This window comes from Lepisosteus oculatus, chromosome 11, assembly GCF_040954835.1.
Source record: "Lepisosteus oculatus isolate fLepOcu1 chromosome 11, fLepOcu1.hap2, whole genome shotgun sequence".
NCBI lineage: Eukaryota > Metazoa > Chordata > Actinopteri > Semionotiformes > Lepisosteidae > Lepisosteus > Lepisosteus oculatus.
The window spans coordinates 2,436,767-2,464,234 of record NC_090706.1 but is presented as its reverse complement, the minus strand read 5'-3'; the positions used below and the strand labels follow the sequence as shown (position 1 = coordinate 2,464,234).

General features: G+C 47.7%; 2 protein-coding genes across 3 annotated transcripts; both read right to left on the bottom strand.

Moving 5' to 3' along the window:
* Positions 1 to 142: 142 nt before the first annotated feature.
* On the bottom strand, positions 143 to 15,470 carry pabpc4 (poly(A) binding protein, cytoplasmic 4 (inducible form)). The gene is made up of 15 exons (XM_006631219.3): positions 14,698 to 15,470; positions 9,326 to 9,519; positions 8,972 to 9,087; positions 6,709 to 6,848; positions 6,018 to 6,112; positions 5,072 to 5,209; positions 4,663 to 4,758; positions 3,845 to 4,114; positions 3,653 to 3,743; positions 3,222 to 3,344; positions 2,915 to 3,048; positions 2,720 to 2,810; positions 2,032 to 2,162; positions 1,165 to 1,260; positions 143 to 555 (listed from the first exon to the last, which is right to left on the bottom strand). The coding sequence occupies exons 1-14, from the start codon at positions 14,891 to 14,893 to the stop codon at positions 1,168 to 1,170; spliced, it is 1,908 nt and encodes a 635-aa protein (XP_006631282.1). The 5' UTR covers positions 14,894 to 15,470; the 3' UTR covers positions 143 to 555; positions 1,165 to 1,167.
* A 563-nt stretch (positions 15,471 to 16,033) lies between these two features.
* On the bottom strand, positions 16,034 to 26,913 carry LOC102685657 (coagulation factor XI-like). 2 transcript variants are annotated; one of them, XM_015348720.2, is made up of 16 exons: positions 26,809 to 26,913; positions 26,282 to 26,350; positions 25,541 to 25,697; positions 24,855 to 24,967; positions 24,191 to 24,350; positions 23,757 to 23,869; positions 23,427 to 23,559; positions 22,768 to 22,865; positions 21,866 to 22,025; positions 21,254 to 21,381; positions 18,861 to 19,026; positions 18,079 to 18,248; positions 17,710 to 17,805; positions 17,439 to 17,578; positions 17,005 to 17,161; positions 16,034 to 16,312 (listed from the first exon to the last, which is right to left on the bottom strand). In XM_015348720.2, exons 2-16 carry the CDS (start codon positions 26,340 to 26,342, stop codon positions 16,305 to 16,307), a joined length of 1,860 nt encoding a protein of 619 aa, XP_015204206.2. In that variant the 5' UTR covers positions 26,343 to 26,350; positions 26,809 to 26,913; the 3' UTR covers positions 16,034 to 16,304. The 2 variants fall into 2 exon arrangements, with proteins under 2 accessions (XP_015204206.2, XP_069051500.1); XM_069195399.1 differs by lacking the exon at positions 26,809 to 26,913 and adding an exon at positions 26,634 to 26,789.
* Between the last annotated feature and the right edge of the window lie 555 nt (positions 26,914 to 27,468).

Below are 27,468 nucleotides of genomic sequence, written 5' to 3'. Positions count from 1 at the left end.
TTGTTTGTCCGCTTCAAACTGTTTTAAAAAAAGATGCATTTTACGGTTCCCGTGGAAAAACTGGTGTTGCCCTCTAACAAGAGGATAAGACGAGGCGAACAAGAAGGGAACGAGAGGGTAAGGATAGAGACACACCCAGGGGCAAGTTCATCAATGTTTCATCCTTTATTGAGAAAGTCACACCATCCAGGGATTACAGGGGTCGGAGGTTTCAACCATCCCAATCAAATCACCACAACTCAAAAGCCTGCAGTCAAAAGTTTTTTTCCCCAGGGAGAGAAAAAAAAACAGTCCTGGCCACAAGAAACAAACAGTTCAAGTATAGTATTTGTTAAAAACAAATCCCCCTTTCAGCTTGTACTTATATAATTTAAATATATATATATTTCATTTATTAATTACTAAAATATAATTTAAAAGAATTGTAATTATATGTTTTTTTTAAGTTGTTCAAGTATGGTTTTATTTTTGCATTCAGTTTACAGGAAGAACCAGGTAAATGCGACAGCGAAGACCACTGGATCCCTCTTCTTTGGGTCTAGTTCTTGAAAAAGCCTGGAAAATGAAAGAAACCTTTATTCCCCTTTCCTGGAAAAAAGCCCCCCATGTCCCTTCTGTAAGCACATGTCACCCCCCCCCCCCCCCCACCCACCCCCACCACGCAGCACATCTTCCGCTGCCTCCTGTATCGATCAGATCAGATCAGATGCTGTACCACAGCAAAAGCAGAGTGAAGTATAGCTGAGTGGTAAGAGGCATGGTATGTCACAGTGTAGCACAAACCACAGCAAGCCCCAGGATAACAGACGCAGTCGCTGGAAATTTTAAAAGCCCTTGCACAGGTTTTGATGCCCCCTGCTTTGAAGGATGCAGGTTTGGGACAACGTGGAAAATGTCCCAAAGACAGAACAGCGGTGTGGCTGTTAGGTGTGATGGCCAATAGGGGGAAGCACTGTTCAGAGAAGGCTTCCAGGGCAATACTGGGAGGTGCACAAAATGCCTAGTGAAAAGATTGCAGATCTGCTTCTGTCATAAAGTAGGAAAGAACCAGCCAAGCACGTCTGATCTGTCGCTCTTCTTCAGCGGAGGGGTGCGAAGCCCCCCAAGTTGCGGTTTCTGCAGTCTGGCACCGAGCAGAGCCTCCACGGCCACAGCCACCCTTACCCGTCAGGAGGTCGCAGCCGTGGTGATGACCCCCACCTTCTGCGCAGCGTCCTTCTTTGCCTGGTGAGCCTGGAGCACAGCAACGGCCTCTTCAACCTGAGTCATTGCAGTGCAATGCAATATAATTCAATTACAACAAGACACAAGACTGGACAACACACAGCTGTACGGCTGCATGCAATTCAGCTTCCCCGTCTTGATGGAATGGGCTCGTACAGCCGTTCAGCACATGGAAGGGACCCCAGGACTCTTTTATTAAAGAATGAGTGATCCTGAATCACTGACAAACAGTCATTATTGCAATACAGTGCTTATAAGACTCAAGACCACGTATCTGCAATGGATGCTGCCACCTTCTAGCCTGAACTCCTCTGATCTCGGAAACTACAGCTTTGGCAGGACCAGAATGGGAAAACCCCTGGTGAAAAACTAGATTGCTCCTGCATGTGGGATTCGAGGTCCAGCAGGTGATTCTTCCCTTTGGATCACAATTCATGAAACCACCGCCCCAGTATGACTGGAGACACTCTGCTAGAGCAGATGTTGTCCTATTGGATGACATGTTAAAACCGAGGTCCCAACTACGTGACTCTTAAAAGAGCCCCTGACACTGACCCTGAGATTCAGCGCCATGGTTAAATCCCAGTTGTACGATCTAGCCTACTACAAACTCCCTGTTACCCCAGGTGGCAGAGCAGTCCCTGGCTTCTCCACCTGCCCTGCTGTGCAGTTGGGCAGCAGTGTGTCACCCAGGTGGGCGGGTTGCGGAAGGCTTTCCCATCCTGTCGGTAAAGACGTACAGGGATCCCCTGGGATGATCAGTGTAATCCATCGGCTGAGTTTCCCTGCGTGGAGCCGGCCGCGTACCTTGGAGCGCAGGGACTCATGGGACTCCAGCATGTGCAGCAGCTCTGAGTTATCGATCTCCAGCAGCATTCCGGTGATCTTCCCAGCCAGGCTGGGGTGCATGGCCTGGATCAGGGGGAACAGGCGCTCCCCTGGATTGAGAGAGAGGAAGTAAAGGAGAGTCAGGAGAAGAAGAGGGTGAAATGTGATCTCCTTAGACCTAGTTTTTTAATGTTTGTGTTATTGCGCCTGATTTATTATTATTTTATAATGTTCAAAAGTAGCATCCAGTCTAAGAATCACCTGTTTTAAATCACCCTACCTCTGATTTATGGTCAGCCCTAGCAGTAGGTTCTACAGACTTATGCTCCACACAGAAGGCATCATGACACAAGGGCAAGTAACATACAGTGCAACATTTGATCAAAATCCCGTTTTGGTAATTTTGTTGAAAATGAGAGGTGAGTAAGGATGACAGGAAATTGACTTCTCCCAAGCAGGGAGAGGTGAGGGAATCCTCCATCCATGAGAAGCTGAGAATGAAGCTGAGAAGATGAGAACAGCAAACTCTTCCTCCTCAGTACTAAGCTATCCCTAAACATCTTTTTTGGATCCAAGCTGCTGACCAATCGACCAGCAAGTGGGAACTGCTCCTGCACCGATAAGGACACTGAGGGTGAGAAGACACTCAATGGCGTCTCGTAATCACCCAGCATCTGCTTCTGCTCCTGTGGGGGGGCGGCGGCCAGCATCGAGGCGGTGAGGGGCTCCTGTCCCTGGACGTGCACCGCCGGCTGGGTCTGAGGAAGGCAGAGAGAGCGTGTGGGACAGGCACCTCCGACACCAGTAGGTGCTGACTACCTCCTGCGTCTATCCCCAGCGGAGCCCGAGAAGCCGTCCGTACCTGCTGCAGGGAGAGGGGCTGCATCACCTGGGGCGGGGGGTTGCGCACACTGGTGGCGTATTTGTAGGGTGGGACGGCCCTTGGCGTTGGCACTGCCACGGAGGGACGGGGGCCCATGGTCTGACCAGCCCCTCCTACAAACACACAGCAAGAGCAGGAGAGCGAGAGCTCAGTCCCAGAGTGCAGGTCTGACCCGAGACCTCATTTTCCATCAGAAAACAACAACTGACAAATGCAAGTGACCTTTTTAGGCCTCACACAGCTCCGTAGTTTTAATCCTCCCTTTCTGCACTTCCCTCTTCCTTACCCATTCTCTGCGCCCCAGCTGGGATTCCCCGGGGGCCTTGCGTGCTGGAACCGGGCGCCAGGTGCCGCAGGTTGGCACGGGGCCCGCTCTGACGCAGGGCGCCAGGCATTGCCTGAAAGCCACCTGCAGGGGGAAGGACAGAGGGGGAGGAGATGAAGGGAAGGAGCTCTCTGCGTCTCTGCTCACCCAGGAGTATTTATGATAAGAGCTTGAGCAGGGAAATTAGGTGAACTGGCAGACAGTATGCATTCTCTTGCTTATCCTGTTTAAAGTACGTGCAGTTAAAATCGATGGCATCGCAGATGTATTGGTGCTTCCAGCACAAAAGGATTCAAGCTTCACATGGTCACCACCCCTCTGAAAAACGGGACAGTCCATTTCCTCTTTCACTCCCGCCCACCCCTCACCCCCGGGGGCTCAGAGCTCCTCACCCTGTGGTCGGCCCCCCTGCTGCTGCCAGCGTGGGTTGGGCCTCATCTGTGTCAGCTGATTTGGCGCGTAGTACGTCGCTCGGTTCTGGGCCTGGAAGAAAGACACACAGGTAAAGCAGACGTGACCTTTCCCCAGCTCGCGGGGGGCACAAACACCCCCACGCTTCATTTCACCCCCGTTCTCCCCCGCACCTGTGGCACGGCGGGCATGAAGTAGCCGCCGGCGGGCTGGAACTGGTTGATGATGGCATTGGCGGGCATGGCCCTCATGCCGGCGATGCGCTGCATGTACTGGTTGGTGAGGTGAGCCTTGCGCTCCTCCTTGCGCTGAGCCAGCGCCACGTACAGCGGCTTGGAGCCCACGATGCGCCCGTTCATCTCCGTCACGGCCTTGGTGGCCTCCTCCGGGGAGGAGAAGCACACGAACCCGAAGCCCTTGGACCTCCCTTCCTCCAGCATCACCTGGGGAGACAGAGGGAGGCAGCAGCATCAGGACCGGAGCGCCTACTGCACGGGCATGGCCCTTCACTCTGCAGGCTGGCACTGCAATGCTCTTCCGTTCTTATCAACACTGTCCAGTCCTCCACCATGTTCCTACAGCCTCTCCTGAATGTGCTGTCCTTTCCTACGGTTGTGTTGTGATCTGGGGAAGACCTACCGCAGTGAAGTTTTACGTAGGCCCGTTAACGAGCAGCTAGACCAAATGCTGGGCTGTGAGCGAGAAGTGAGACACCATTAACACAGAGCTTCTGAAATTGTTTTCTGCCAAACACGACTGTAAGAACTTTCCTCTGATGCCTCGCGTAGAAGCAGAATCGCTTCAATTCCCCAACTCCCAAAGTTATGTCATACAATGGCATGTCAATTAGGAAAATGGGACAGATGAATAATCTCAGCATGAAAAGCACTCAGGAGGTACTATGCGATCCCTGGCACATGAACACACACATTAGTGCTACCCACTGCTTGCCCATGCCCCACCCTCCCTCGCTCTCTGGACAGCAGCTGACCTTTGCGCTGGTGATGGAGCCAAAAGGAGAGAACTCCTTCCGCAGTTTCTCATCATCGATGGTGTCGTCCAGGTTCTTGATGTAGAGGTTCACACCCTGCAGACCGACACAGGAGAAATTAGGGCCTCTGTGTCCATGACACACATTATGTTTCGAGTTGCACTTGTATACGTACTGTACGTGAGCTCGTGTGCTGTCGTGATTTGCTGATTAGTGCAATTAAGTGTTCAGTGAGGTGGTTAAGTGAGCCCCGCTGAAATGACAGTGAGAAGACTGGACCCCAGGGGCAGGTACTGTGTCAGTGCTGTGGGGTGTCTGTGCCTTCTGGGCACTGCAGGGTGGACACTGAATTACACAGAGGTGCTGCAGGGTTTGCAGGGGTGGCTCTGTGAGGGCCCTGCTCACAGACCTGGTACCGGCTGATCCTCTCCTGCTTCAGCTGCTCAAACTTCCTCTTCAGCTCCGCCTGCCTCTCCATCTTCTTCTGCGCGCGCCCCACAAACACCATCTTCCCGTTGAGCTCGGTGCCATTCATCTCCTCCACCGCCTGGGGGATCACAGAACAGGCCAGGCTCAGCACAGAACAGTGTTGCGGGTTCAGCGACAGTGCAATCTGGCCCTTGCAGACTCGTCTGCCAAGAGCGAATTTACGTACTTTTCCATAATTTACATACTCCCACATCCTGGAGAGTGAAGCGTCCATCTGGTTCCCAAAAAATGTGCACCCACTGACTCACTCTAAATGCTGTTTCTAATACTACAACTAGGATGCCTAGTTCTCTCTAAAGCCTACAAAGTCGGGGCAGTCCTGGTCTGAGGGGGAAACATTAGCAGAGCAGTTTTGAAAAGCTTTGACGTTCCCGCCCTGGCATTGTAAAAATGCAGGGAAGTGTGTAAGATGGAGACATAGATTGACCTTGTCTCACTGTCTCGCCATTTCTAGCCCAGTTGCAGAGATGAAGGCAAGGGCAGGGGTGCCCAAGAGGCTTACAGGCTCACTCCCATTCCCCACAGTGCACCCACAGAATGAATGAAACAGTATCTAGATAGGGTACTGGGCTTGATATCAGTGGACCCCCAAATCCAAGCTCTTTCAAGCATAATAACACTTTGGTGGGATTATGACCCCAACCTTTGCGACTCAGCTTTGAAAGCAAGTGTAGTTTAAGTGATCTTACTGACCACAGCTGATTTACAGCTGCCGCCACATTCCAGCTCACGTCCACAATAGTCAGACTGCCCATCATAATGATGACATTTCTTTGTTAGAAATCAATTAATCAATTAAATAAAGATGGTCACATTGGAATTGGAAAGGCCCCCCTCCTCCGCCCCACCAGGTTGAGGGTTCTGACCTTGTTGGCGTCTTCATGCTTCTCGTAGCTCACAAACCCGAAGCCTTTGGATTTGCCACTGGGGTCTGTCATGACCTTGACGCTGAGAGTTTTACCTGCGAGGACGAAGACAGACAGGCTGGTCACTGAGGATCGGGGTGACCGTGACAATCTAGACCGGAAAAGTCCCGCCAGGAACGCAAGGGGTAACGTCATTCCCAATCCAGTCTCTGCTATCGCTGGACAAGCAAACTGAAGTTAAACCTTTGTTGCTAAATTGACCGTTATCAGTATAACCCTGGACCCGAAGATCCACAACATCTCTGCTTCTCATTCACACCTGAAAAAAATATTGGAATGAACATCTGCCTATTTAGTAAGCAGGACACTATTTTCAAATGTTCTACATTTTAACTACATCAAACTCTAAAATCTACAGGACTGGAGCCACAAACCTCTGAATGAAGGACTAGTTTGAACAACTTAAAGCTGTATAATGCATTTGCAAGGCCTCATTTTGAATACTGTACAGTTTTGGTCATCACGTTACAGAAAGGATGGATGAGACCCCCTGTTTAATCACATGATCACGACCAAGCGCACCACATGTACCGAGATGCCTCCGAGATGGTCTGCAGCGTTTCTTGTGTACTGGGACACCTGGAGCGGGACGGAGTGAGAAGCTGTTGCCAGAGATCCTAGCAGGCCTCACCGTATTTGTCAAAGAGCTCCTTCAGCCTCTCATCGTCCATGTCCTCTCCGAAGTTCTTGATGTACACGTTGGTGAATTCCTTGGCTTTGGCCCCCAGCTCCACCTCCCTCTCCTTCCGGGACTTGAACCGTCCCACAAACCTAGACAGGCAGGGAGTGAACCAAAATGCTCATGTGCCTCTGGTGATGTGGGATAAGAGAGTCCCTGCCTACCTCTCTGCTGTTTTTTTGTCAGAAGCACTGGTCTTGTTTGACCATACCTTCACATTACAAATCTGAGAAAAATATATATACAGTGTTGTGCAAAACATATAAGACATTGGAATACTCTGCTCTTTTCAAATTTTCCTTTGTTATACAGACGCATACATATTTTTAGGCTGACACTTAATCCTGACACATCATGTTTCCAGTATACAAAATAGTCTTTCAGCTTTCTGTATGTGTAGTAGAGAGGAAAAGATTATGCTAATGATGAAGATAAATAACTGGCAATTATTCCATAAGCTCTGACAGGTAAATGTAATTGATTAGTTACAACACGTCATACTGGTTGCTTCTGTACAGTCTACCATGAGTTGCTGTGATCAGCTTGGTTCCTCCTCACTCAAAATCAGCTTTATTAACAGTCATAGTTATAATATTAGAATGCGGAGGCTTTCACTAAATTGTTGATGGTTAATACAGTACATATGTATATCGAATCTCTGATTTGTGTCTGAATGTTGTTGAAAACCTTTGCACAGCAGTGTATACATAACACAGAAAAAACAAAAAGATCCATCACCAGGACGAATGCATTTTCTAGACACGACAACAAAATCTGAAAAATGTCATTTCGGGAGATTAAATGCAGGACATGTCTTCCAGTAATGAAAAACAAACATACCGGTCTACAAAGTCAAAGAGTTGACTGATGTATAAGTTCACATAGAACAGGTGAAAACATGAGGTGAAGTATGTTTCCCATATATTTCACAGATCTGCTACCTTCTTAATGGTCACAACCAAGCAAACAGGTCTAGGGTGCCAGAGTGCTAGAGTGCTGTATTCACAACTCTCCAGGATGATCAGCATTGCAGTGACAACAGCCCACATCCCTATCCATCAGACAGCAGGCACACAGACACATGGACACTCCAAGGGGAGTCTGGCTCAGGGTGATTAAGGTAAGAGTGGCCTAGTGTGCTTCAACTGTACCTGCCATCCAGCCCTCTCCCTTCTCATTCCTCCAGAACTGCATTCCTGATGCATCACTAAAACACACAACCAGGTTACACGCGCAGGCAGACAGACACAGACAGACAAGACAGATGGGCATGCCCTCAGCCAGCATGTTACTCTAGGTTGGCAGCTCCTTCTATAACTTTGAGGAGGGTATTTGTCTCCTGGCACCCGATGAACTTCCGCAGGAGTGGAGGCCAAAAGCCGGTGGTATACTAACAGAGCATTTATTTTAAGACTGCCTTCATCATGCTTGACCGAGCATCTTTTCAGCAGTCAGCCAGCACCTGCACAAACATACCACATTCCATCAAATTCCCGATGCATGAAATTTCAACCTTCTCCCAGACAATGAGCCAGCATGATACATACGTCATCAATAACTATTGATAAACAATTCCAGAAGCAATCTGGTATTAATTCACCTGAATTCAGCTTCAGTGTCAGATCAGGAACCTAAGCAGGTGATTAGCATTTGTTGATCAGCACCTACCTACACATCTTTGCCAAAACATTTTTTCCCCATTATTTTTTTAGTGATCTGTTGACCTTTCACACTAAAAACAAGTTGAATCAAAGAAACTTAATTCAAAATGTCCGGGAAACAGAACCAGAGAAAACCAGAGTGGGAGGAGCTGCCACTGCTCTCTCTGTTGTTGGCTTGAAATGCTTGGCGTGGTTCTTAAAATGGTTGGGAACAGCAGATGCTCCACATCTGCAAGCTCTAAAGGAATGTACAGGCAAACAGTGAAAGGCTGGGCAACATAAGTGCTGTAAAAGACTTGTCAAGGTGTTAAAAATGTGAATGTGGAGAAGAAAAGTTCCATCTTCACTGGAGATGAACGCATTGCACTTCCACTCCATTCTCCACTGCAGGAGAATCCTACCAATGCTTTATTACTGAACCGGCCACTTGAATAATTCAAGACTAGTGACAAAGGAAGACCCTGCAGCAGACAGGAATGGAAGACCCCTGGTTGCAAAGCAGATTCCCTCAGTGAACTTTGGCAGATTGGCTGTCCACCTCTCTGGACACTCACACCTTGCGGTCATTTAGCAGCATCCCGTTCATCTTCTCGATGGCGCGGTCGGCGGCATCCTGCGTCTCGAAGTGGACGAACGCGTAGCCCTTGGAGCCATTCTCGTCGCACACCACCTGCGGCGGGAGGAGAGAGAGCCTGGTTACAGAGCCTGGACAGGGCGGAGGTCTGGGCCACACACTGCCCGGTCCATCGTTCTCTGGGCCACGCACTGCCCTGTGCACAGCTCTCTGGGCCACGCACTGCCCTGTGCACAGCTCTTTAATACAGACTGGTCTACACTCCCTGCCCCATGGCTCATCTGCCCCTTTGGGAAAAGCCTGTAGCGCTCTCCCGCAGTACGCCCACACCTACCTTGCAGGACAGGATGTTGCCGAAGGCAGAGAAGGTGTCGTAGAGCGCCTTGTTGTCGATGGACTTGTCCAAGTTTTTGATGAAGACATTGCCCACGCCTGACTTCCGGAGCGAGGGGTCTCTCTGCGACCACATGATGCGGATGGGCTTGCCCTTGATCACATCGAAGTTCATGGTGTCCAGAGCCCTCTCGGCTGGGGGAGCAGGGGGGAGAGAGTCAGCGCAGGCAGCAGTGGGCCCCCCAAAAACGGAACACCTGCTCGGAGCAGAGGGTGGGAGGAGGGACCGGTTTTCAGCCCCCAGGCATGAACCAATGTCTCTCAAACAAAAATGTGCCCAAAGACAAAGAAAGCTGTCAAGAAATCGGATTAAAAACTCCCCTTTGACCCACCTGACATCCATCCCTTTCTCTTGATTTGCTCTCGAACTCTCCCTCCTGTTGTGTCATGCTTAAAAGATCACAAGTCAAAAGCAGCAACCTGAAGAGGAGACTAGATGAACACGGAGGAGACTAGTTCTCTGCCTAAATAACCTGGGACTTTGTAAGAGGACAGATCAAACACGAGCACAAATGTATATGAACTCGGCACCCACACTGATGCTCGATGACCAGGCTAATGGCTGGCCAGGATAGGACCCATATTTACATTGATCGGATTATTCCAATTGCACTATGGGGTTGTGAGACAGTGGGAAGAGGAGAAGGTAGAACAGTTTGCTGACTTGAACTGAGTCACAGTTAGCAACCGTCCAGCTAACAGTGTTTTGTAACACTTGGGATCACTGACAAGTAAAGCAGATGTCTTCCAGTACGTGTTCCTGGGAGCTAGTCCTCTCCTCTGTTTTCATTTGGCTGGTGCTGCACAGCATGAGGATTGCTCCTCACTCCAGCACACTGTTGGGTGAACTCAACTTCCTACTGCACACCCGCAGGCCCTGGTGAGGAATTGACCTGAATGACCTTCAACGAGCAGAAATAACACATTGACAAAGGTGAGAAGATGACTGCGCTAAATCAGATCACTGGTCTAACGACTAGTCCCACTACTCGTGGTAAGTGTGCCGATACTAAGCTTCTGGAGTTCTTGGGCAGTATTTTTCATGGGTTCTGCAAGGGATGCATGTTTTGCCAGAGTCTTCCACTTTTTTACGTTTCTGCACCTCACCTCTCTGTACTCCGATATAAATTCAGTTAGCTTCAAAACGCTCTGCTCTGCCTTTATGTGGCGCATGACAGTGACGTTTTTCCCAGGCTCACCAAGGAGGTTTGGGAATAATTTTGGATTTTTTTTTGCTGGTGGACGGCACAGTTCCAGCCGCATCCCAGGAGCGCGATTCTAGTTTGATCGCTCCATGGTGCCGTGTCCTAGATCTCTCACGACCACGGCGGCCTTCCTGTGTCAGGTACCCCAGAGCCACACGGCTCCTCTCACAGCTTCATCTACAACAGGCCCTGCTCACACCTCCTCACCTCCCCGAAGCCGAGCTGCACCACTTCCATCCAGCAAAGGAACTGCTTCTAGCACGAAATTAGATCACTGGAATCATCACGCAGACACCTCCTGCTCATTAAGAGGGCCATTTTAACGTGCATTCTTAGGCCAGAATTACGATTAGTCTTTTTTTGTTTAATCATGTTACCTTACTATTCATGGTATCCATTCTGAACCCTGGATTGTGCTATATTTCTTCTTTCAATAGGATACAATGTAAAACTAGATTCAGTGTCTCACTCCCGTTCAGAATATAACAGTCATTATATTATATTCTACAATCCAGAATATAACAGTCAATTGAAGTCTTGCTTGAACAAATATCCGTTGATATACAAGCAACTAACTCCATTAAAAGTGATAGTAACAACAGATCCCTGGCTACTGTTCTTACGGTTGCTATAAATGATTAATATTAACAGCATCTATATTTTTATATATATACATTTGAGAATTTCCTAAAGCCACAATTTTAAGATTTAAGAAGATAGTGCAACTAAGCAATGCCTCTGTAGAATCAGCCCAGAAGGTAAAACACAAAACTGAATCTGACCTCAGATAAGGAAGCCCTTCAAATTTGGCTGAAACAACTGAAAACATCCAATACCATCTACAGTCGAGCATGGGAGCTCAAAATTTTAGCAAAAATAATCAAATACGTCTGACTTCAAAAATGTTATTCAAGCTAGAAATTATATATTGGTCCACATTTCAACCTCATTCTATTTGGATGAAATGCTCTGACCAGTGAATCACACTCAGTGGTGAGGGGTTTCAAGCAGGCAAGGCCCTGGCCACCCTACAATTTGGGCTATATTTAGCAGCATGGGGTCCTCTAAGGTATGTGCTGGCTAGAGATTGGTTTAACATTACTCTGCCATTCAGGGAGGAGGGCACATTGATCTAGAAGGAGATGATGAATAGCACAGGCCGGTAACTGTTTCAAACTGCAGCTTCAACATATTTTATCACGGCATACACACTGCTGGCTCTGAATGGCACTTCCATCAAAAAGAAATATGCTGTACTATGCACATATGGAGTTATTCCACTACACATATACAATAAGCCATTGTCACGTTCCACCCATGGTAGGTTCTTGTATAATCAGTTAACACAGGGATGTGAACCACTGGCTCCCCAGTTGTGCAGTGCCTTCTGGTGCACATTAATTAAAAGAGCCAATTCTTTGCTTGATTGGACAAACTGAAGGGGTTCTCCAGACTTCCAGTGAGAGAGGAATGCCAAAAATATCAGAGTGTCCAAGTGAGCAAGGAAAATGAAGACACAGAAGCATCAGATCTGAGAAAGTGGCTTTTATAAGCAACATACAGCATTTAATTCTATATACTTTCTATTTGTGGAAACTTGGATAAATGTTTTTCCCACTGAGAATAGCATACCAAAGCAAAAGCATCTGTTCCTCTACTCTTGAATATGACCACTGATGGGCACTGCCAACGTATTCCTAAGGGTAGCTGTCATAACACATTCGCCGTCTTTGTGGAGTGAGAGTGGCAGGAACCAGAGATCCAGTCCCCGCTGATGCTGTTTATAAAGACACAGCCCTCAGCATATCAGGCAGCTTGTCCCTGTGTGCCTCGGTCAGCTCCTCTCCAGGACTTAGACAGCTCTGCCTCATGAGGAGCACGTCAGGAGCTCAGCATTGCGCACGCACTCGAGACAAAACAGTCACGCCTGTGACAGCGCAGGAAGAAGCAAAGCCATGTGCTGGAAAAGAGGAGCGTGGAAGGATGAGGCCCCTCTGGTACAGTTTTAAAAAACTGCCGTGCGTGAAATCAGACAAAGCCACAATAAAGGCTTGTTCAAAAATTGCACACTTGGGGTTTTGCTTTGTGGAGTCCACGAACAAAGTCTCTATTGTGCCCTGCTCGCATTGTGTATGTGTCGGGCTAGCAGTCGAACAGCAGGCCTCTGGATGAGACATGCTCCAAATGTGGAAAAAGGAGGAGCAGTGCACCACAACACCAAACATTTCACTGTGCATCTTTCCATGAGAAATCTAAAGGCAGCGGAACAGCAAGTCATTAGAGGACCCAGAATGGGCACAGTCAGGGACAGGACCCAGAACGGGCATAGACAGGGACAGGACCCAGAACGGGCATAGACAGGGACAGGACCCAGAACGGGCACAGTCAGGGACAGCCGAGAGAAGTAGCTGCCTGAAACTGGCCAGCGGTGCAAGCCCAGCAGCACTGCTTGTCCTGAGTGCTCAGAAATGGAGATGGCGAAAGAACAATTTGTCAGGTGCCTTCTGATGCTTTGCTTGTTTCTCATAAAAGTGCAAAACCAATCAGCCTTTCTGCGCTTGGTAATCTGGGAGCCCGAATGGAGATGAAGAATAAGGTCTCCATGTAGCTGGTCTGCAGCCGCTCAGCCTGGGGCAGAGGGAAGACAGGAGAGACAGAAATCGACAGGGCTGATGGGAAGGGCAAGGTGAAGACGCACCTGCTGTAGTCTGAGACTCTTCATACCTCAGATGTCCTTTCAGCTCTTTGTTTCGTTATTATCCACTTTTGTTCTGTGTTTAGCTGAAAAGGTCGCAAAAGTGGTGGACGATGGGAAAAGCAGGGTACAGTTTAGTAAAGCACTGAGAGTTGTGAGAATACATAATTCCCAGCTGTGGAAACCAAAATACTTGGTAAAACTAGGGGACAATATGCAAGTACTATACAAATTTACATTTCCCATGGTATTGTGCACACTCTTGGTTACCATGTGATAGAAAGATCCTGCTGCAATCAGTCCAAACAAGAGCAACCAGATACATCCTGGGGCTGAAGGGAGTGTCCCTCCCTGACAGACGGAAGGAACTGAACCCTTTCAGTCCTGAACAGACAGGAGTATGACGGGACCTTAACACACATACTCAAAATCCGCAAAAGGACAAAGTCGGCCCTGTGTATTTCTTCAGAACGAACAGTGAAACACAAACCAGGGCTCACAAGTGGAAACTACAGGGAAGCGCATTTAAAACCAAGATCCGGAGGCACTTCTTCAGCCGCAGGACAGCGAGAGAGTGGAATCTGTCCAGCCGTGTTGTTGAAACGATCCCCCGACTGTCTGGATCAATCAGCTGCTAGCTGCTAAACAGGCTGGAATGGTCTTGGAATGGCCTTTTCTCGTCTGTAACTGTTTTTATGTTCTGTAGTAAACGTTCTCAAAGCCGTGAAGCTGAACCTAGTGTCGGGGAAGCCTGGGCATGATCGCTCCAGGGGGACAAAGCCTGCTCTGCACGAGTCTTCACTCTCCCGAACTGCTGGGGCGCAGAACCCACAAGTAATGATGACAGGTGGACTTGCACCTGGCTGTGGAGGTACAGTATGTGTTTGTGTCTGTGGGCTTAAACTCCAGAGGAAGCTCCCCAACAGTCAGCCTGCAATGCTCCCTAAAACCCCTTCAGCTGCTTTGCCATTTTTATACCCTCTACTTAGTTCCTCGCACTTTGTTTATACTTCACCGCACATCTCAAGTAAATTCACTGCGCCCTGCCGTTTAGCATGCAGGAGAAGCAAAAACGTACTGATCGAAGATCTAATCAATTATTGTTACCAGAATCCTTTCAGACCATGCCGTTGTGTTTAGACACGACAGACCCCATAAGCTCTCTATATGCAATGGTGTTTTTTTTTATTGCTCCTCCTTCACCGTGTTAATACTGTACACAACGCATGTGAGCTGGGCGAGAGCATCAGGCTTCCTGCGTCTTTTCACCGCAGTACGAAAAACGCGCACGGGGGAGAGGGAGCGCTGCTCTGCTTCTGCCCAAGTTGACACACTGCAGGTGGGGGGATTTAAAGAGTCACAGCCATGCCGACACACACAAACGCACCAACACGAAGTATATACTGTGCTTACCGTCTGCGGGCTGCTGAAAGTTCACATAGGCGTAACCCAGAGAGCGGCGGGTGATCATGTCGCGGCAGACCCGAATGGACAGAACCGGGCCGGCGGGGCTGAATTTTTCGTAGAGCATCGCCTCAGTGATATCGGGGTGCAAGTCGCCGACATAAAGAGAAGCCATCGGGTAACTCCCTGCTGTCGCAGTGTTCATTGTTCGGATTTGAATAGCGGACGGCTGAGATGTTTCGGTGGATTTATGTACGTGTGTGTGTGTGTTGTAATGTTCAGTAAGCACAACAGCTGCGCTCCCCGAACTGCACAGTTTAATTTAGTCGAGGTCAATGGATCCACCGCTAATGTGAAATTATTTTGTCAGTATTTGTAGACAAAAAGCCTGGATGCTGTAAAAGTTTCAATAAAAAATCTTAGCTGAAGAAAGGAAAAATAGAGTCCCAAAATAACCTCAATCTGGGATACTGAGTCCTTTTAAACAGTGCAGTGTCTTGCTAAGAATATTGTTTCTTCTTACTGATAATTGTAATGGAAATTCTCGTCTTTAAAACTTCAGGCAATCCAAGCCCGAGGCCTTCTGTAAATATCAAGAATTAAAATAAAACAAAAAAAGTATTATTTTGCGTTTTTTTTTAATTTTCCTTTTTTTCCGCCTTGTCTTGAAGTTCCGGTATTTTTTTCACAGGTTTTGTGTATTTTGTGTTTTTTTATTTTTTTGTGTTTTTTCTTGAAGTTGTGAAAGAGCAGTGAGTGCTCACACTCGCTCTGTTTTGTGGCCAGGGAAAGAGACTGCGTGCGGAACGCGTGGGGACTTTATAGCGCGAGAGAGGAGAGGAAATAGCTGCCAGGGTCAAACTTGGGATAAAAAAAGCACCGACTGACAGCGGAAAAGGAAGAGCATGTTAGCCTGTCAGAACTACCCAGCTGAGCCCGCTATAGCGACATCTGTGTGCTGTGAATCAAGCTGGGAATCCGGGAAAATACCAACGCCCGTTTCCCTACTCAGTCTGATATTAAACCAGGCAGCTCCAGTGCTCCATCCCGATTTTTTTTTTTTAATTGAAGGCGGTAGCCTGCGAGAAAAAAAAAGTAATTTAACACGTTTTCCCTTACTGGGTTGAAAACAATGCTAATGCACGGGCAAGAAAACTCATAATATCTTTTCCCTTCTGTCTCTACATTCATTCTGCCATTTCAGTAAAAAAAAAATCTCTCTTTTCTTTTTCAGTACAATCGGTATATTAATTATTACTCCGACGTTCCTAGCCTCGCTGTGCATCCTTTTACAGTATGTGATTAAAACTTCCATGTTGTAATAAAACTCACAGAAACGTCCTGATCTGAGAGATTAAGTATATTTGAATATACATGTCGATGTGCTCTTATGGCTCCCAGTTATGAACAGGCGAAACAGAGATTGAATGAAAGAAAAGGGTGGCGAAGACGGGGCTAGTGCACTGGTATTTCTTTTGTGTCCAAAATCTGTGTCCATATTCCTTCTTTAGGTGTCTCTGTTCCACTAGATACTCTTCTGTTGTACAGCCTGGACTGGCCGTTGTAAATGAGTAAGCTGTTGCCCAGGTGGCTTATCTTCAAATCCCATCTGGGCTTCAGGAATCTAGAAAAAAACAAGAAAGAAGGATTGGTATCAACACCTCATGATCATACTTGACCACATGGCAGATCTGTGTCCGGAGATTCCCCTGTATTGCCAGGCCGTGCTGCAATAACATCTCTTTTTTTTTTTGTATGACAAACGAATGTTTTTTTCAATAACATCTCAGTTTAGTCTCAGTGCGATGTCTGTCACAGAGGCGATGCACAGATCTCACGAAGCAGGTGGGCTCACTGTGCTCAATCACTGCGTGTCCGAGCCTCGAGTGGTGACACTACAAGCTGAAAGGAGGAATATGGAGGAACGTGTTTTGCAGTGCAGTCAGGAATAGCACGTTTCCCAGTGGCCAGTCTTCACGAGACAGCAAGCCGGAGGTGCCGCGCGTCAGACTGAACCTGTACCGAGCAGGACGCTTGCAGACGTTGGGAGAATGTGGTCAATCCTCATTCCTTCATTTCGCCCTGGGGGCACCGGGCCCGGCCCTGGTTTGTGAAGCTGCAGAGCACACTGGCGCCCGCCGTGGGCCGCCGTGGCGGATGGCAGGCTGCGGGGGCCTCAGTTTTGGGCCCAGACGGGTGTCACCCTGGCGCCGCCCACTAGAGTGCTTCCCGCCAGTCACAGGGTCACAGGGTGACGGTACTCTGGGCCCCACCACCCCAGCCAGGAGCCGTGCTGTAGCGAGGGAGGGATCTTACTCTGGCAGATGGTGCCTTTAATCCAGTCCCGGTACTTCTCCACTCGGGTGTACACCCCGGGCTTGCCTGCCACCCCACAGCCATCTCCCCAGCTGGTCACGCCCATCAGGTACCACTTGTCCTGCGACTCGCACATCAGGGGCCCGCCGCTGTCGCCCTGGTGCGGGAGGAGCACAGCACAGAGCAGGGGGTTAGTGTCTTCTAGGGGGCCCGAGTTCATACGCCCTGCCCCCGGGGCCCTACTCCTGGCCAGCAGCACACACACTCTGCAGGTGAAACGGGAGAGAGATCAGCCCTGTGGTATGCACCTCATTCGCAATTAAAGCTCTGTACCAGAGAGCTTCAATAGATAAATCGTCATGGGGGGCTGTGGATTCTAGGCTCATTTCCCGTGAGGCAGTCTGTGCAACAGCTCTGTGCACATTCTGCGTTACCTGACAGGTGTCGACGCCACCTTCCTCGAGACCTGCACAGAGCATGGTGTCAGCAATGGAGCTGTTGCTGTAGAAGGACCTGCAGGCCTCAGTGGTGATCAGAGGGAGCTCTGCTTGCTGAAGGAAACTCGGCGATTTTCCTGGAAAGGGAAATAAAACAGCAAGAGGTTTTAATGCTATAAGCTGAATTGCTAAGCAGGGAGCTCAAACGCTCTGACGATTAAGCAGCCCGAGGTACAGCTGAAGCTTGTTGCATGACTTCATGGCTTACCTGAAGCCAATTTCCCCCAGCCTGAGATCCAGCATTTCTGTCCCCAAAACTCCTTCTCTTTTGCCTTGTTTGGGAGGCAGATAGGCCACTTTGAGTCTAAAACAACAAAAACTAAGTGTCAAAATGCTTTGGAGGGATAGGAGGAAGGACAAATGAAAATACAAAAAATACCATGTCAAAATGCCCTGTACACATAAAAAACAACACACGATCTTACGGTTTGTGTATACAAACCCGCAATGTGGTGTTTGTGATTTCTACATTTCAGACTGGAATTAACCTTTACTTCTTCCTTCTCCTAAGCCCAAGACAACCTGACAGTTTTTTACTATGTAGTTTGGCGGCAATTAACTTTTCTTAAATGCTCACCATCGTACGTGATGGGCCTGTCCAGTTTCAGCAGAGCTATGTCGTTTTCTTGATCTCCCTGATCGTATTCCGAGTGCATCAGGATCTTCTCCACGCCATAGTACTCCGCGGAGCGTGTTTCTTTCTGCCTCAGTATCCCAGCGTACACCTTCAGGTCTGACGCCTTGGAGCTGCAGGAGTGTACCAGAACAGTGAGGGTCAGCACGTGTGGGCAGCACCCCTGACTAGCTTCATGCAACGTCTCGAAAAGTTCCGCTTCTCGAAGTTCAAGTAGGTAGCTGCGTCAGCATGTGTAGGCTGCAGAGAAACAGGTGAAGGTTTATTCCCTGCTGAAAGGAAAAGAAAAGAGACACAACGTTTCAGCTGTGGAGCCTTCATCAGGTCTCTTTTCCTTTCAGCGTGAGTCAAATTTGCATTTTATAAACGTTTTTTTCGAAAGTCAAGTTACAGTAAATATAATCGTAGCAGAACCGTAATGTGAATGCTAACGTTATGATTCTCGGGTTTATTCTACAGTATTTTGCCTACAGTTTTGCCTCAGCTGCCCTGTCTCACAATCACTGCTGAGATAAATTTTAAAAAATGCTATAAATTCCACACATAAGCCTTTCCTCCTCTGCATTCATCCTCTGTACCCCTCCTCCACCCCCCCCGTGCCCCTGAGCAGCTGCCCCCTGGTTCCCTCCTCGCCCTACAGCCGAGCAGCTTGAGCCAGATCCGTCTGGGACTGCACTGCGGGCCGGTGTGTCTGCTGCGGGCCGTCCGGCGTGCCGCGGGCTCACTCTACGAGGCAGTGCGCCGCGGTGACGACCCAGCGCCGTCTCAGGATGCTGCCCCCGCAGCTGTGCGAGGAGTCCTCGTGCAGGGACACCTGCCACGGCCACTTGTTCCTCTCCGCCCTCGTCCCGCCCAGGATCCGCGCCTGCGTGTCGTCCACCTCCCCGCAGTCTGAGAGCAAGGACAAGAGCCGGCGGCCTCTGTGAGCTTGAAATCCCGCCTTCGTCGCCAACACCTGGGCCTGGCACCGGCTCGTGTGTGAGAACATGGCCACAGACCATATTGCTCTGAACCTTGTGTTCACCATTATTGCCCCTAAGGGCATCAGGAGCTCATAAACATGTTACACATACGACCATAATACAACACAGCAACAGTACAATACCATAATATATCACATAAAACAACATTCAGCAACATCGCTCAGTCAGAACTCTTCAGGTACCACATGATTAAAAAACAGACAGTTAACTCTTGAAGAGTCTGAAAACAATAACAAGAAGAAGATCCCTAACTACAGACATTTTTTTCCACTGTTCTAACAATTGAATGCTTTTAGGTATAAAGGAAGTAAATGCTCTCCTAGTCTTTCTACAGGGGATCAGGAGAGTATATTCTCAAAAGAGGGGTCATCGAAGATTTTCTGTGCAAGATTAATAATAATTAATCTGTCCAATTAATAATTGGACTTATTGAGCCCAAGGATGCTCTGGTAATCTTGCCACCAGTCCTGATCACTTTGTTTAACTTATTGTTGTTCTGCTAGGACAAGGCACCTCCCCAGCGCTGAATACAAAAAGCTAGAATGCTCTGAATAAAACTCTGATAAAAAAAGGTATGCATTATAATTTAAATATTGAAACTCGTTAATTTCTTAATTAATGGAAATTGTTCATCAATTGTTCAAATTACAATTACTGTTTCAATATCAGTTCCATTAACAGTTACAGGGATCACAGGAGTCGAACGTTTCTTTCTGTAGTCAATTATTATTCCCTGTGTTTTGTTTGTGTTTAAAAACTGCTTTTGGTCTTCTCTCTAGCTATATGATTATACCCACCTTGAGTTTTTCACACTGTAATGTTTTGCACTAACTCACAAAAGGTAACTCTCCCAAAGAGAACACTTGTGCTCCAAAAGGATTCATCCCACATATTGTGGCTGAGTAGCAGAGCAGCTGGATCTGGAGTGTTAATACTGGTTTCAGCCACCAGAGGGCAGAATAAGGTACACCAGACACAAGACTCGTGAGGTTGTTAGGGCAATAGGGTTCAGCTGTCTGCAAGTTGATTTCCCTATAAGGTGTTGAAAACCTCAACAGTGGTTGTCAATCTCTTTTAGAATAGACTTGGTTAAGTCTTGTGTTGAATCAAAGGCAAAGGCAAAGTAAAATGCAAAGGCAAAAATTGCAGTCTTGTGGTGAGAAGATAACAACAAGATCAAACTGATGGCTGCTGTGCTTATTCATGAAGTGTGCCTGATCAGAAACAGAATCAGCTGGTAGATCAGGATAAATTACAGATCATTAAGTCATTTGTCTTGATGGGTCTTATTTTCTCTTCTGTAGATCCTCGGTCTCTCACTGTTGCTCATACTGAGTAGCTAGTCTTCATTTTAACTCTGGCAAGAATCCTCAAAGAAAGGTTAATGAGCTCTAGACCACAGTTCCTTGTATGCAACTAGCTGGGAGCTGTAGAAATGGAGGAATTGGAGGAAGTCTTTCATCCAAAACAAACCTGAAAGCAGGGACTCCCAAATCTAAGGGCAGGAGTTCAGCAGGTCTTGTGGCTCTCCTTGAATAATGCACAGCACAAGACCTCAAGATTAATTTAAGGCTTGTTTGGACACATTTAACAACCCTGTGCAGATCTGTAGCTTCCAGGGATTTAAGGAGGCCTGCAAAACCTGTTAATCTTGAGGGTCCAGAGCTGGGGACGTCTAATCTACACTAATGCAGGAGATGGGCCTACAGTGTGACAGGTCTCTTTTTCTCCTGCCAAAAAACCCTCCCTTCTGTGTCCCTGGAAAGGCCAGCCTGGTTCAAAGCCTCTCAATGAGAACGTTATTTAAGAAACAGAGCTTATCCCATTTTGCCCTGAGAAACCAGAAGTGTTTTCTGTCTGTTGTGTTCAACTCAAAACAGTATGTAGAGTAGATGTAGGCTAAGCATCTCTTGAATATCATGCTTAGCCAAAATGGCTTCTATCTTCTGTTCTGCCCTAACTTGACTGGCTAAGAACCGGTGTGGAACTCAAGCTGATGCCTCTGGTTAGGAGCTCTGTTGTTCTGCAGAATAATGCATTTTGCATGATTATAAATTCTAAATTATTTGCAACTCTCGCCTTACAACACAGAAAGTGAAGGAGGCACAAAAGCACCTGCTGTGTGGGAGACTGACCTATCTCTTCTGGGATGTCTCTTTTGCACTGGCAGTTTCTCCGGTGGAACCCCGACACTGCTCCAGCCAGAGTAGTGATCTTCGGGGGCTGTGGCACTGAAATCACCTGCTTCAGGAAGCAGTGCCTCCTGCAGGAGAAGTATATCATGTCCGTTAATCCAGACTGGTTCAATGAAGTTATTAAAGGAATAAACACCAGAAGTTCCTGAGAATTCAAGAGAACCACCTGGCTAAGCTATCACCCTGCCAGAAATGTGCTGCACTCCTCCCCAAAACTACATCCTTACATTGCTTTGCAGCGCTTTACTCTGCTGTCACCAACTCGTTCCACAGTTAGATTTCATGAAGGACAGTTCAGCGGCAAGCATTGATCCTACTGTGAAAACAACTCTGCCTACGAATTCTGAATGCATTTTTCATTTCTTTTCAAAGAATGAAACGCTCATATTTAAGCAAATGATAAATTGCAGACTTGCATTGTGTCGCTAGAGTGTTTGCTTCTGTGTGCTTCCTGCCATACCAGCAGCTACAGTACTGCTCTTGTACTCTAGGTTCCCTTTCCCCTGCCCCTCCTGTGCACTCCAGTGCACCAGTGAGGAGGGCTGTACTGGCCTGTGTATGAGGTGAGGGTAGTCTTCGTTCATGTAGGTGTAGAACTGGCAGGCGGGGTCAGAAGTGCAGACTTCCTCACACTGCTCGGGGCTGTTCAGCACTACAGAGCGCATGTTGAACCCAACAAAGTCAATGTTCTCAAATGCTTTCTTCACACAGGCTGGGCAGAGAATGAGAGAGAGGAAGAGGGGAAGATCTATAAGACCATATCTGTACATTCATTGAGCACCATACAGTACATTGTCAAATACTTTGCACTAACCTGCTTTGTTTAGCAATTTGTTTGTGTTGACTGGACCAGATTTTACATAGTGGGGCATGTGTGATGATGAAAGGGCAGAAGAATAATTTACGTAATGAAAACAAACTGCCTTTTTTAAAGAAAACAAGAGTAAATCACTCCTGCTAGCCAGTTCCTTAGCAATTCCCTTCCCAAGATACTGGACTCAGGTAATGGAGAGTCGTAGGAGCTTTGTTAGATTTGTCAATTACAATCTGAACACAGCTCGCTGGAAACACACTCCCTACAGCTCACATTGAGCAAAAACGCACAGGAGGAGGTCAGCCAAGCAGAGCTCCCTCCTGTTTGAAAAAACATTTGGGAAACGCTAGCTCTTGGGGTCTTTATTCAGACAGAAAGTGATAGTGCTTCACCATCCTGCTGGTCACAAACCTGCAGCTCAGCAGCGCTGCTGTGGCACAACTATGATCAGCTCAGGCATCACAGAGGGAAATCTATAAAAGTTAACTTTGTCACATCAATAGAAAAGGCCTATGGATAATTCAGGTGTGGGATTTCAATGCTCATTAATATATATATATATTTTGTGTGCAGTTTTTGACACATTACACACTTAACCTCAGATATGTTACAGTGCACAGTGTGTATCAGGGTGGCTCACCATTCACAGGCCCAGAGAATTGGCTTGGGTTCCCAGAATGTGCTTCTGTTCTGGGTGACTTTTCCCGAACCTCTCCATGTTTCAGGTAGCATTCCAGCCTGGTAATCCGAGTCAAAAAAATAAATAGAGATAAAAAAACCTTGTTATCTCTAACAAATATGTACTCTGCCCTCTGTCTGGTCTCAGTTTACTTTTCTCTAAAGCCCTTACATTAAATCTGCTGTTATATTCTGCAAATATCTGTTAAATTCCTTGCCATTTTTTAACTGAATGATTTGCATATAGTGGCCAAAATATTAGGACATAACCCACCAGAACCCACCGAGCGACAGCAGCAGGAACACCTGAGCAGGATGCGACAGGTGTTCCGCAAACTTCCCAAATACCTGCAGCCCAAGCCCAACCCATTCTTTCAGCCTTCTGTTCAGGCTGTGACCAGCGTACCTGTATCTGGTGTTAGACTATACATTGTACCACCTTTACTAGCTTTTCATAGGATTGAGACTTGGGAGGGTTGTCCTGGCCAGGGAAAGTGCCGGAGGTCTGTCTCCTGCTTCCCGAGACACAGCACACGTTTCCTGCCATCAAGACAATCCGTGACTTTGACTGTGGGCTCCTCATATTGTGTTGCTGGATTGCTCGGGGAGCAGGTGCGGTACCTGGAGTAGGTGAAGAAGGAGCACTGTGGGTGAGCGGTGCAGAGCAGCTGACAGAACTCCGCAGAGGGGGCGGGGGTGCGCAGCAGGTCCTGCCCAGGGAAGTCGTAGTAGTGCTGGATTTCGGAGTGGTGCACTGCAAGAGAACCACAGCAACACTTTTTCGGGGCTGCAGAGCTTGCACGGGGAGAGGCTTGAGACAAGAACAAGCATTTCTCATTCCCATATGAGTTTAAACTGTGTAATACAACTAGGACGATATTCGTCACAGTGCAAGATCGGACAGCGACCCTCACTGAGCTGAAGTGCGGAGTGCCGGAAGTCATGCCCTACCTGTGCCAGGGGAGTTGCAAGGCCGTTGGGAGAATCCCGATACCACATTTTCGTTAGCCATGACAGCAGGGGGGCTCGGGATGTTCCTGCTGTACTTCAGGAAGCATTTCTGCCTAACGACAGGACGGCACACATCGGTGAACACGTCTTCGGTATTTGTAGCTTACACCAAGGTAGCTTACACTGGATAAGCATTCCTATGCTTTAGCAGAGCATTAATCTTGTAGGCTATGACTACACCACACTTCTCTGCAGAAATGTGCACGAGAGTGAGCCCTGAAGGAGCTCTCTGGTTTGGGGTTGGGGTTTGAAGGTCCTTAAGTCTGTCTGTCTATGTTCCAGAAGAAGACCTGTTATTCTGCCACAGACCTGAGGCCGGGACTGCACATTATCAGCATTTTGACGATTGCACTTCCAGCCCTAAGCACACGCACCGGATTGCGGCGTTGGCGTAAGTGTCATTGAGGTATGTGAAGAACTGGCAGTATGGGTCATCAGTGCAGGCTGACTGACAGTCTTCATAGTTGTCAGTAAACAGGAACCTATAGTCTGCTCCTGGAAAATCAACGTCCCTGTAGACTCTGGAGAGGCACTCTGATAAAACAGAAACACTCTATTCACATGCAGCAGTTTCAAGAAAATAACTCATGTAACCATTATTGCTAGAATTAACTCACTCCTTAGTAACTGGCTTCTATTGAGAGGACATTATGTCAGCGTGAAAGCATGTGTTATGTATCTTAATAAAGAGCCGTTCTTATATTATTTTAACTATTTTATTAACTACACAGATCACGCCCTTACACCTTATATTCCCGCCTTCTACTCTCTCGTTCTGTTGTCTCGCGATGTCTACTCACTTTACTGCACAAAGGTTTTTAGACTCTTTGAAAAGAGCCTCTATAGAAATCAATCATGGCATAACATTTTGTGTACACGGTTCTGATGTCATGCGCACAGCAAGCAAAGCCTATAAACATTTGATCTTTGCTTAGTTTTTTACCTATTGATTATTGTGTCTGAGCAGAACAGATTTGGAAAACAGCTTAATCAAGATATGTACGACATGACATAACCTTTGGAGAAAAATCCTCTTGCCTTCATTGGGGTCCCCACAGTTCTTCAGACTGTATCCTGAAATCACGGCCTTCAGGCTTGTCACAACGGAGGGCTTCCCCGACTCAGTGTCTTTCAGGTAGCAGTAGAATGATCTAGGAACGTCACCCAAAAACATGCAGGAAAACTGATCAGAGCCTCAGACTTTCCTTTATTAAACCTCCCTGTGTGACATTATAAATGATGCTGCATGATCTCTGTCGATGAGAGTACTTCTGTTGCATCTGGCTGAAAGCAGCAAAAAAGACTGTGCAGCTGATGGCAAACTGAACAGCCCTCAGCTGTCTCTTCTTCACAAGATCAGAGCAGCTGTCAATGAGAAGAAGCAGGATGCTTCTCAGTCCATTGTGCACATTAAATTCTGCATGACTGCTCATGTGCCCCAGTACTGCCCATGTGGGGATTCACCCTCTGCCCCCACCTGGGAAGGGAAATTTAGAGCCTTCTGTGGATCCTCACCCCCAAGGTGAACACAGGGAGAGCTCAAAATCCCAAATTTGAACCCAACCCCTGGGGCTGAGAGGCAACCAGGAACACCACCAGCGTGCCCCTTGCTGTGTTGATTTGACCAGACTATTGAAAGTTCCCTTGTCCAGGGGACACAGGATGTGCAGGAACGCTATAGCAAAGTTACCAGGGCAGGGTCTCAGAAGGCGAGGGTGACCCACCTGTTGTCTGCAGTCCACTGGGGGGTGACAAAGGTGAAGAACTGGCAGGAGTAGTGCTGTGTGCAGGCCAGCTGGCAGTAGTGGGCATCAGGAGCATAGATGTGCGTGATATCACTTCCTGGGAAGTCCACGTCCACCTGAAGCTCTTGGATGCATTCTAGGGGCACACCAAGCGAGGGCCAGGGTTACTGATGGCACCTCCACAGAAATAACAGCCGATGGGACCAGGCTGTGGCTAGGTACCCAGGAGGGGACAGCTGGGGCTCAAGGCTGTGTCTGCATAGCCTGGGGTGCTTGTGCATTCTGGGTAAGCCAGCAGGAGAGGTGTGTTGAGTTTCCGGGCGAGGAGGAGGAACGGGGTCCATCAGCAGAGTAGGGCACGTGAGAGGCAATCAGGATTCAGGGTTATATCCTTTGGATAGTGAGGACAGGTACTCATTCAGTCAGGGGTTTACTATATGTGCCTTTTTGTATGTGTAATAGCAAACGCTGCCAGCAGGGGTCACCTCTGCCACTGGCACTGGTAGCACAGAGACTCCTGGAGAAACTGAAGAAAATAGTGTAATGCAGGACGACAACACTACAGTAGGAGGCTTCAGCACCACATCCAGCATTTAGTAAGATTAAGAGTTCTTGAATTGCGCCGTTAAAAATGTTCCTCGCTTTCTTGCTGAGGAAACCTCTTCGCCAGGTAGGCTGCGCAAAAGGGTATCACGCCACCAGGCCTTTGCCCTCACCTACCTTGGCTGAAACCACTGCCCCACAGGCCGAAAACGCCCAGGAGGAGAAGAAACCCGCTCATCTCTCAACCTGGGGAGACAGAGAGGAGAACCCTGGGACTGGCCGAGCCTGACACAGGAGTCCTCGTGTGCTCAAACTGGCTGTTTTATAACCAGTTACCCAGAGGTGTCGTCGACAAAGCATTCGCCAGCCCAGCAGTCCATTGTGACACAAAGAGGGCTCATTTAACCATGCATGCAATCTAAATGCAATAATACTGTTCCTTGTAATAATACTTGTTTTAATTAATAACAATTCTGCATGATAGCCAGTTTTTTTGCTTTAGCAAAATAGAAGGAGACTATTTACTTACACTTTGTTCCTTACAAGGACTTTATATTTCTATCAATCCATCTACCCGTGACTCTTTTATTGGCGATAAAGCAAGCACCCAACTTCACAAATTGCTGACCGTAGAATGAAATGATCAAGAGTTCTGTCCCTGCCTTCTCTGGTCAAAGACTGCCTGAAAGAGTTCAGTCACGTACCTCTCTCAAGAAGGTCCTGCTCGGGGCTCAGAAATTCCCTCTGGCAGCCCAGCCCAGACCACCTCTCTCTATATAGCATCCAATGAGTCTCCCAGCTCCACTGAGCAAACTGTACTTTGGCCACAACATGGAGGTCAAGGCTGATTATAGATGACCTTTTAAATTGATTTCTGATTTGAAACATAAAAACAACATCTTTTATCTCCATTCCTATCAGTCCATAGGTTACCTGCTTACCCTCTGTAAATACACAGCAATGCAGCAGGAGGTTCCTGCTGTCTAGCTGAAGGCATACTATGCATTAATAGTCAATCAGACTCCTTTGGCTTAGAGAAATTAGATTAAATTTTGCCAAAGCACTGATTCATGAACAGAGCAATGAACAGAAATGCTAAGGACATGCAGAAAGAAAATGCTAAATCTGTGCAATGCAACTCATTCAAATATTTCTGCATTTCCCACCAGCTCTGGAACCAGTTCAGAGAAGAGGAATCAGATATATATTCTTGGGCTCAAAGGAAAGTCCTACATTGACCAGCTTAAAGAATCAATCATTTTGTTGTTGTTGTTGTTGTTTTGAAAAGAAAAGTCAAAGTTATCAAAATCCTCAAAGGCACTGTTAAAGTCAACACAGTGGACTTCTTCGAAGTGGACAATGAA